This window comes from Cyprinus carpio, chromosome B1, assembly GCF_018340385.1.
Source record: "Cyprinus carpio isolate SPL01 chromosome B1, ASM1834038v1, whole genome shotgun sequence".
Lineage (NCBI taxonomy): Eukaryota > Metazoa > Chordata > Actinopteri > Cypriniformes > Cyprinidae > Cyprinus > Cyprinus carpio.
Genome location: NC_056597.1, coordinates 12,925,855 through 12,936,179, shown reverse-complemented (window position 1 = coordinate 12,936,179; position 10,325 = coordinate 12,925,855). Strand labels below are relative to the sequence as shown.

At 36.1% G+C, this 10,325-nt stretch overlaps 1 protein-coding gene across 3 annotated transcripts in view; it reads right to left on the bottom strand.

The window, feature by feature from the left end:
* Positions 1-5,460: 5,460 nt before the first annotated feature.
* LOC109098517 overlaps positions 5,461-10,325 on the bottom strand; it is an 18,436-nt gene continuing 13,571 nt past the window's right edge. For 2 of the 3 annotated variants that reach the window (XM_042716631.1, XM_042716630.1), the window contains 4 exons: positions 6,690-7,121; positions 6,212-6,532; positions 5,819-6,100; positions 5,461-5,705 (listed from right to left, as the gene is read on the bottom strand). In XM_042716631.1, coding sequence (XP_042572565.1) covers positions 5,596-5,705; positions 5,819-6,100; positions 6,212-6,532; positions 6,690-7,059 — 1,083 coding nt within the window. In that variant the 5' untranslated portion in view covers positions 7,060-7,121 and the 3' untranslated portion in view covers positions 5,461-5,595. Of the gene's footprint in view, positions 5,706-5,802; positions 6,101-6,211; positions 6,533-6,689; positions 7,122-10,325 lie in introns of all 3 variants that reach the window. The other variant, XM_042716632.1, reaches the window with a different exon arrangement.

Here is a 10,325-nt window from a genome sequence, read left to right as displayed (position 1 = left end):
TTGACAAATCTGAGCAGTACCCAGGTGGCTAGATTACACCTCTTCTGTACCAGCCGCGCCACAAGGATACGTTTTTTTTACGTGTATTTACGCTTTGGTTTAAAAGCAAACAGTGCATCGGAGCAGCACAGCTGACACAGAAGGGCGTCCACCATCGGCGTACTGCTCAGATTTGCCAAAATGGCGCTACGCTGATTTGGAGAGACACAAAGGAGAGGAATTGTTCAATTAAGTCATTATTTATATTATTATATTGCAATAATTTCACATTCAATCTTCAAATTAATGTACAAACAACATAAAGACAGTATATTTTTTAATATTTGTTTAATTTTTATGACTGAAGGCCAGAATCAATTATACCAATACTGATTTCACTATAAAATTGTTAAAAATTTAACATTTATTAGACTTTAAAAAATAACTTCTAATTTAAATGAACTTATAACAATCTTCACATAAACCCATTATAATATAAATGTCATATTTACCTGTGCCCTTCAGCAGAAATATACAGAAATTGAAGTCATCAAACACTAAATTATAAATTAAATATAGATGAATCCTTAGCTATAAAAGTAATTTTTTCCTCTTTTTTCTCTCTTTGTGCTTTGATTAATAATCAGTAGCTCGTTATTAGGTTGTTTTGGCTGCTAGCCTATTTGTTTAAGAGCTGCTGCTGAACTTGCAAGCCTGGCGTGAAGTAAAGTGGAGCATGTGTCTAAAACGTCTCTCGTTCTCAGTCGTTCTGCGACTGAATAAATGTACTTCTTGTCAAGAGAAAAAGTGACAGAAGCAGCAGTTGTGAGCTGGGTGGCCAACCCCAGCCCCGCCCTTACGTTAATTGCTAATATTTTTATCGCGTTAAACTGAAAAAAAGAATTGCCTGCTTAACGCTCTAATTTTGTCAACACTTATGGAATTACATTTGCTTCAATAAAAATGAACGTAACTTTATAAAACTGAACGTAACTTTTTCAGAAACTATCAAAAATATGCCATTACAAAAGAAGAAAAACACAATGAAAATGAAAAAAATAAACTCAGTCGCACAAACGAACCCCCAGCCTTGCGCTTGGTAACGCAATGCTCTACCACTTGAGCTACAGGAACACTTGAACAAAAAGAGCTTGTAAAATCAATGTCAGATTTAAATCTTTGTATAAACTAATTTACAGGGTAGAACCTGTGTATGAGCTTAAAATAAATTTCTTTCACTTTGTCTGAGAAAAAGAATTTTTGCGGTAGAGACCAGATTTAATCACCGCGCGAGCTTTCCGATATGCGCTCCACCGAGTGACGTCTGTACTTCCCGGTCAGAGAGCACCTGTCCATCAAAAGCTCACTATCCAATCAGAGTAGATCACTGTTAAGCCCGCCCCATCGAGAGGTTTGTGTCAAAAAAACAAACGAAAAACTGCGAAACGTAAGCGAAATCTGTGGCAATGCATTCAGAATCCACGATTACAGAAAACGAATCTTTGAAAAACATTAACAAAGAATGAAGCATATTTGAAGAGCCTGTTAAATTTTTGCGACTGAGTTCATTTTTTTCATTTTCATTGTGTTTTTCTTCTTTTGTAATGGCATATTTTTGATAGTTTCTGAAAAAGTTACGTTCAGTTCCATAAAGTTTTCGTTTTTCCTTCTTCCGTTTAAAAAAAAAAAAAAAAAAAAATCTCCTTCTACATGAAAATGCAAACGCATACTATGATAGTGGCTGCATCCGAAAACTTAGGCAGGTGACTTGCTGCCTCACTGCCATATCAGCCAATGACTTTGCAGGCAGCGTTTTTGCACATAGGCTCATAGGCACCTCATGAAACTGATTTTGGACAGGCTTCTGAGGCAGAGTAACGGTTTAATGATCTACAGCAAAATATAGAGAGTTTTGGTGATAACTAAGTGGATATTTCATTACTGCAATATTAATTTCTTGCTAGAAATGACATCAAAAGTGGAAAACGTTGATCAAAAACATACATTTACTCACAAACTGACCACCGACCACAACTTTCAGACGCCATCTTTATTTTTTGTCTTAACGGTCACAGAATTGAATGCACAGGATTGTGGGATATCAAAGGCAACGAAGGATAGTGCTGCCTTCAAAAATCGGCCAGATGAAGGCATCTCAGGAGACAGGAACTGAAGCTAACATTGAATTCGGACGTGCCTTAATGCCTTCCTACCTTGGAATGCGTCGTCCTAAGGCAGCATTTTTCAGTTTTCGGATGCAGCCAACATGTGTGTACAACTTTTCATTACCTTATGGGACACACTTTAATTTCTGGGCTTCAAGTGTCAGTTTCATCTGTAAATACCCTAGATGGTTTTGTCTTTATTAACCTAGTTTTTTTCTTATGTCTTTTTTTTTTATTTATTAGAAACAACAACAAAACAGAAACATTTACATTTAGTCATTTAGCAGATGCTTTTATTCAAAGCGACTTACAAATGAGGACAATGGAAGCAATCAAAATCAACAAAAGAAACATACACAATTATAACAAGACATCCAAAAAAAAATAAAAAAAAAATAACCGTGTTTACAGTTTAAATTAAATATATAAATATACAAATATACATTTTGACAAGAATACACAAGAAAACAACAACAACTAAATGTCAATAATCCATAAAAATCACTTTTCAATTAAATTCAGCTCTTTGGCAAATACAATTGTATCGTTACATTTTTTACTATCAATAAATTATTAGCAATCTTTCCTTAGAAAGCCACGTTTCTGGCATTTGTAAAACTGCATTTTTCCATCTCAAAAATATATCTAAATTACGGCCTATGCTCTCAATGTCAAATGATAGAAATGTTAATCCATGCGTTTATGACCTCAAGGTTAGATTATTGTACTGCTTTATTTGGTGGTTGTTCTGCACGCTTGATAAACAAACTTCAGCTAGTCCAAAATGCAGCAGCTAGAGTTCTTACTAGAACCAGGAAGTATGACCATATTAGCCCGGTTCTGTCAACACTGCACTGGCTCCCTATTAAACATCGTATAGATTTTAAAATCTTGCTTATTACTTATAAACCTCTGAATGGTTTAGCACCTCAGTATTTGAATGAGCTCTTGTTACACTATAGTCATCCACGTCCACTGCATTCTCAAAACTCTGTCAATTTGAGAATACCTAGAATATCAAAGTCAACTGCGGGCGGCAGATCCTTTTCCTATTTGGCGCCCAAACTCTGGAATAACCTACCTAACATTGTTCGGGAGGCAGACACACTCTTGAAGTTTAAATCTAGATTAAAGACCCATCTCTTCAACCTGGCTTACACATAACACAATAATACGCTTCTAATATCCAAATCTGTTAAGGGATTTTTAGGCTGCATTAATTAGGTAAACCGGAAACACTTCCTATAACACCCAATGTACTTGTTACATCATTAAAAGAATGGCATCTACGCTAATATTAGTCTGTTTCTCTCTTATTCCAAGGTCAACGTAGCCACCAGATCCAGTCTGTATCCAAGTCAGAGGGTCACTGCAGTCACCCGGATCCAGTACGTATCCAGCACAGATGGTGGATCAGACCCTAGAAAGGACCTATACAGCCCTGAATGTCAGCGGAGACCAGGACAACTAGATGAGCCCCAGATACAGATCCCCTGTAAAGACCTCGTCTCAGACGACCACCGGGACAAGGCCACAGGAACCAGTTGAGTCCTCTGTACAATCTGACTTTTCTGCAGCATGGAACTGAACTGCTGGTTTCGTCTGGCCAGAGGAGAACTGGCCCCTGACTAAGCCTGGTTTCTCCAAAGGTTTTTTTCTCCATTCTGTCACCGATGGAGTTTTGGTTCCTTGCCACTGTCGCCTTTGGCTTGCTTAGTTGGGGACACTTCATTTACAGCGATATCGTAGACTTGATTGCAAATGATTGCACAGATACTATTTAAACTGAACTGAGCTGCATGATGACATCACTGAATTCAATGAAGAACTGCCTTTAACTGTCATTTTGCATTACTGACACACTGTTTTCCTAATTAATGTTGTTCGGTTGCTTTGACACAATCTGTTTTGTTTAAAGCGCTATATAAATGAAGGTGACTTGACTTAATTAAGTCTGCGCCAGGCCTCGTGGCTTGACTTTCCATTTACCAAAGATCTTAGGATCTCAGCTGACATCTCTCTCAGTTCTTTTCACTTTCCACTGGGAAGAAACTCCCAATCACCATCGAGTCAGGAAATCTTTGGAATTCATCACTCTTCAAAACCGGAAGAACGTGATCGCAACTCCTACACCACCAAACCTCCAAAACCATCAAGACTTTGCATCCAGACGCTCATTCCAGGCCAAGGAAATGCAAGTATCATACATTTAACTCAACGAAACAGAGGTTTAGTATAAGCTATAGACCGTTATAAATGGCGCTGATGGTTTTACTCAGGTGGTTAATTGACTCTTTTCATAGCTTCATTCTCTGGCTTTCCTGATGGAATCATCCATCAAATCTCATTTGCCATTTCTCCGTATGAGTGATTGTATGTATGTTTGTTTGTTTGTTAGACTAGTTTGCGTTAGTGTTTAGTTAATAAAACTCTTGTGCACAAATTGCATGAGTTTCTGATTCTGCCTTACAAATCAATGTCCCTTTACAATTCTGATTTTGCTACATGCTCTAATGCATTAATACTGTATGAAAGTATTTTCTGTGGCAACAAGAATATCCTCTCTTAGAGTTGATATGAAATTATGCTAAAAGTTCGCTGGGCCAACAGATTAGTTGATGGCAATTTAATTCTGCTACAGTTACTACTGGCAGCTCATATAAATAATTGTAATTAATCATAATTAATTGTAATTATTTATATGCATTTCACTTTTGAGCTAAAATTTACTACGTTTAATAAAAATAAAAATAAAAAATCAACATTTAAAACAACAAAAAAATATAAACCTTAACAAAAAGTAGTCTTTGAGAATGCCTTAATATCACTGATCTATATATGACTATATGTTCTATATTATAGATCAGTGCTTAATATACATTTAAATTTAAAAGTAAACAATTATGTATAAAAACAACTAGGGAATTCACAAGCCTCTCTATAGAGTCCTATACAGGAATCTAGTGGTTACACCATGAAATTACAAGTTTTTCTTTTTTGCTCTCACCAGGAGGTGCTATTCTGCCTTCAAAAATTGGATTTTAAAGGCCCAGTCTCTATTTTAATCTGAAATACTACATTAATTTAATGTAATTTTTTTGTAGTATTTTCAATGGGGAAAAATTATCATAATGCATAAATATTAATTAGTACCATGAAATTCTCTCAAAATACAAAAGAAAAAAAAAATATTGAACAAAAATATATTAGATTGATTTTGCTGGTGAGGAAATGACAGGTAAGGAAAAAAGGAGGGGGGGGTGTTAGGGCAGAGATATTGGGGAAAATGTAGAAAAGGTATAGAAAAGTGAAGGTGCAGAGGAAGAAATAACCTTTTATTATTTTCCACAGCCCCAGACTAAGGATTTAGACCTTTTTATATGATGGCCATATGAATAATATGGTTGTCCCTTCTGGTCACCTATCCTTTGGCTCAAATTGATAACTTCTTTCATTGTCTGATTTTAGTCCAAATGTACAGACCAGTGCAAATGAGAAGGAAACCACTTATTGGTATCAGAATAAAACTGTTAGATCTCCAAATCTCACAAGTCTCCAGACCTGCAGAAGACATAGAAAGAAATACAGATCAATCATTAAGCCTGTCAATCATTTTAACATGTAATGCACCTTCTAGTGAACAGTATATAAAACGTACACAATTTAAAACATACTCTTCACAGCAACGTTGTAAATTGCAATCATTACATCCATCTTGTCTTTCACTGTAAATATTCCAGTATCAGATGCGGTTAATTCACGCAGCACAAGGAAGGAATCCACGATAGACACTCTGTGAGTGTAGTCAGGACTACATGTAGCGATGCTTCTCTCTACACTGCAGAGCAGAATCTCTGTTGTATAAGCACTGGTGAAGCTTATTGTTACTGGGTCGGAGACAAACAAATCCAGGGTAAGAAAATCGCCAGATGTTTTTTCTTGAAAGCTCTGATAAGCTGAGGATAAACAATGGAAATGTTTCAATTAACAGAAGCTTTCCCTTTTGTGACAGAAAGAAACACTGTAAACAATGTGAACGTTGTAAATGCAAATAAACATTTATATACCTTCAATGTTGAGAACAACAGCTCCTGGGTATCCATTTTCCTCTTCCGTGCTGTGATAACATAGGTATAATCCTTTGTCTAATGTGGTGGCTCTGCGTATTGAAAGGGAAAGGTCTCCATCTTTATAACCACTTACTGAAAGAGAGGCCCTCTCTATATAACCTGAACCATAGTTTGTAATCCCATTTTGAACTTGCACAGCTATTTGGTCACCCCTTTTCCACAGGATGTTCACATCATCGTCAGCAACCTCCTTGTCAGTATGTGCATAGCAAGGTAGTGTCACGTCCTCCCCAACTGACACATTCACTGTTACAGGGACTAAATAGTAGAAAGCAATAGATAAATTAGGTCACAATTAACCATGACTAGCACCTCATATAGCTGCTAATGGTAAAACAATGACTATATGAATTCATTAAACTCAGCATCAAATGCCTTGTGTTCCTGAACTAATGAAATAAGAAACATAACTTACACAGAACTTCTAAAAATGAATTGCAGAGAAATGTTGAACCGCAACTGGCCTCGTACCATCCCTTGTCATTGTACAAAGCATGATTTAATGTAAGAGACAGGTCTCCATTCTTGGTCTTTTCAGGGGAAAGGCTCAATCTGGTCTTAAAGCCACCTCCTTCGGTACAACTTTCTTTATCACATTTCAAAACCTCCAGTTTCTTCCTACCACCAGTAAATGTCCAAGTTAAAGGTCCAGTACATGTGTTTTTACAAGGGAGAATGGCACGCTCCCCCAAAATAACTGCCACATGGTGGCTAGTTGACAATGTCAGTATAGTGAATGCCAATTCTGACATGAGCATTAGCATGAAAGCTGTTTTATACTTCATTGTGCAGATGTTCCAGTCGATGTTGTGATTGGCTTAATGGCCTCCAAACCGAAATTAAAGTCCTAATAAAAAAAGAAAACAAGTTCTTATGTTAAATGCACTTTAATATAACTTAAATGTAGACATATTAGAATAGGGTACAATGGGGCTAAAAGCACATGGTTCGGAAAACATTGGTTTTACATTCTTCTAAACAAGTAGATGGCACAAAAACAGATGACCCTTGAAATCACAGACAAAAAAAAAAAAAAATTGATTCTACACTAGGTTGATCTAAAATTAATGTTTTTTTTTTTTTTTTTTTAATGATTTATGTAGCAAATGAGAATATTAAAATTAACAAACATTAAAAGATAACAGTCTTGTTAGTGATTTTCAATTTCGTAAAAGTAAATCAATTGTTTTTCAATTATTGAGGAATGTAAAATATCATATTTAAAAATAATAATAATAATAATAATAATAATAATACAATTATTTGGGTTAAAATTGCACAAGAAATAAATGTCTGACTTTTTAATTTGTTAACATGACATGGTTGGATTCAAATTGTCAATATACTGTAATTCATTGAGCTGGGTGTCCACAATTTTATTTTTATTTTTTCTATATTTTTTATTTATATTATAGTGTTTTTATCAGTGTCCTGCAGAAGTTTGCTCCAACCCTAATTATACACAGGAAGTAATAAGTTTGCCAAAGTTGGCAAGATATTCTTTTCAGAATCAATAAAGCACAAGCAAAACATTTTTACTACACAACTGACGCCTCTTTTCATTCGTAGTCATGTAGAAAACGAGCTACAAGTGAATTTTCCTCAAAACAAGCTTTCCTCCGCTCTGTACAAAATACATTGATCTCAATGCACTGGCATCTGAGAGACAAGTCCGAAGGGACCGTCTGCAAAGTGTTAAATGCAAAAAAAAGTTACTAATAAAACACTCAATAACATCACAGTAACACACTGTAGTGTCACCAAATTCAGTTCAAACATCACTGCATAACCTGTCAGGGGTTATCTGAAACCATTAAAACCATTGCTGAAATTCCAAAGACATGGCCAGAATTAAGTGAATAAATAAATACAAGATGATGTAAAAGTAATGAAAAGGACTGCAAAGAACTTTGAGAAACATTTGAGTTGCAAAAATAAGGTAAAAATACAAATAAAAGGTGCATGTCATTTCTGAAAAGTTTAAGCTGGGCTAGAGTAAAATGATAGTATGATGAAATTATGTTAAAAATGAATGAAAATGCATTACTACCAGTCCTGAATCCCTCAGAGTTCTCTCTCTCATTCAAAGTCAGCTAAAATGCTGTTACCTGAGCCTGTGTCTTAAGTGATAAGCTATTTATAGTAAAGGACAGTGTTTCAGTCAAATCATAGACACTGAGATGTTAAAGGACATGACACAAGGAGTTCAGATTTAATGCATTAAGAGGGCAATTGGTAGTTAAATGTTCAACTGCCCAATGCATTTAAGAAATAAGAGATTGTAAAAAATAATGAATAACAATTCAGGAGCTATTGTTGAAGAAACATGAGGTCTTTAAAATCATAATACAGACCCTGTGCTATAGAGGTAATGATTTTGAATAGTTAAACAGTTGTATTGCTATTTGTTCTATGACCAGTAACTTATCTGTTTTATTTTTAGTCTTCACCATCATACAGGGACGGATGGCTCCAGCTACAGAAGTAGCAGAACATTACACTGAATGGACGGGTGTGACATCTAAATTCACTGAGTACCCGTTGGTTATCTCTACTGCCTGCAATTCAGCGGATCCTGGAGTGTTGGCCTGCCCTCAAGTCTTATTTTTTGTCACTAGGAAAGAAGGATTGTCCTGACATTATCTGGAAGGTTGTATGCAGAAGTGGTGCTGATGCTGCCAAAAGCAATGATGAGGATGATGTGACAGTGTCTGGAAGTTTCCTGTTGCTCATGCACAATGTAATGCAGGAATTTGACAGCGCAGTTTGGAAGTTGGAAAATGAGAGTGCTACTCTACTGGATGTTCACGGAGTAATTAGCCGATTGCACAGCCAACTAATCTCGTGTCTTGCAGACAGATTTTATGGTAGTAAAACAAAGCAAGCATTCCGAAAGCTAAGTGCAAGAGACCAAACGGAGTTTGCAACACTGGTCGACAGCTTCTTTGAAAAGGCTGTTCAATACCTGGAGGCTAACTTTGATTTTGATGATCCAGTTATGTCTAACGCTAGCTGTCTGCGACTGAGTGGTCCAATGGAATGGGATGCTCTCGAGCGACTGGTCGACAAATTAGCTTTGAGCATTGACAAAGACAAACTGTATCAGGACTACACTGTACTGAACGATGTATTTGAAAGCATCCCAGAAGAGCTGGCACCAGACAAGAAATGGGCTTTTTTTTTCAAGAAGGAGAAAGCAGCCACTGAATTGCTCAAAGTGGTATCATTTGTTTTTTCTGTCCCTGTCAGCAACGCCTATGCTGAGCGTGTATTTAGCCACATGGAGGATGTCTGGTCAGACAAAAGGAACAGGATGTCAGTGGGGTTTGTCAAAGCCGAACTTCAAGTTAGATTAAACTTTAAATTATCATGCTTGGAGTTTAAAGCATTCATTGAGGGACAGCCGGGACTTCTGCAGGCAGCAAAAAGGGATGAGAAATACACATGGAAAAAGAGGTGAGAAATGTCAGTCTTAGGTTTCCCAAATTAACTAAGTTAACAAAAACAAAACAAAGTTATTTATAATCTATTATAATACATGTAATCATGTTTTAATTGCTAAAGAGTATAGCCTATCTTTCTACAAATGATTAGATTTTATAATAGATTAAAATTGTACAGTATATGTTTACACAATGTTTATACAAAAAGTGTATTTAATGTATGTATTTAATGTAGAAAGGAGTCCAGAGTGAGTGCATCTACTTCAGGGAGAGCATCTACGTCAGGGAGTGCATCTACATCAGGACAAATATAGGTAAGAGAGGCAATAGCCTGTTAAACAGCACCTGATTGCTAAACTAAGTTGTCTTTCGCGTCTGACTGATTTCGCGTCTAATACTGTCAAAACACAAGGTTTACATATAAACACAGTTAGTAATGTCTAAAATGAAAGTGAACAATTGAGAGAGAAATGAATGTGTGCAGCTCTTAAAGCAGCTTGCCATTAAAGGAATAGTTCACACAAAAATTACATTTACATTACATTACATATCTGTCGTTATTTACTCACATGTTGTCCCAAACCTGTATTAATTGCTTTCTTGTGCTT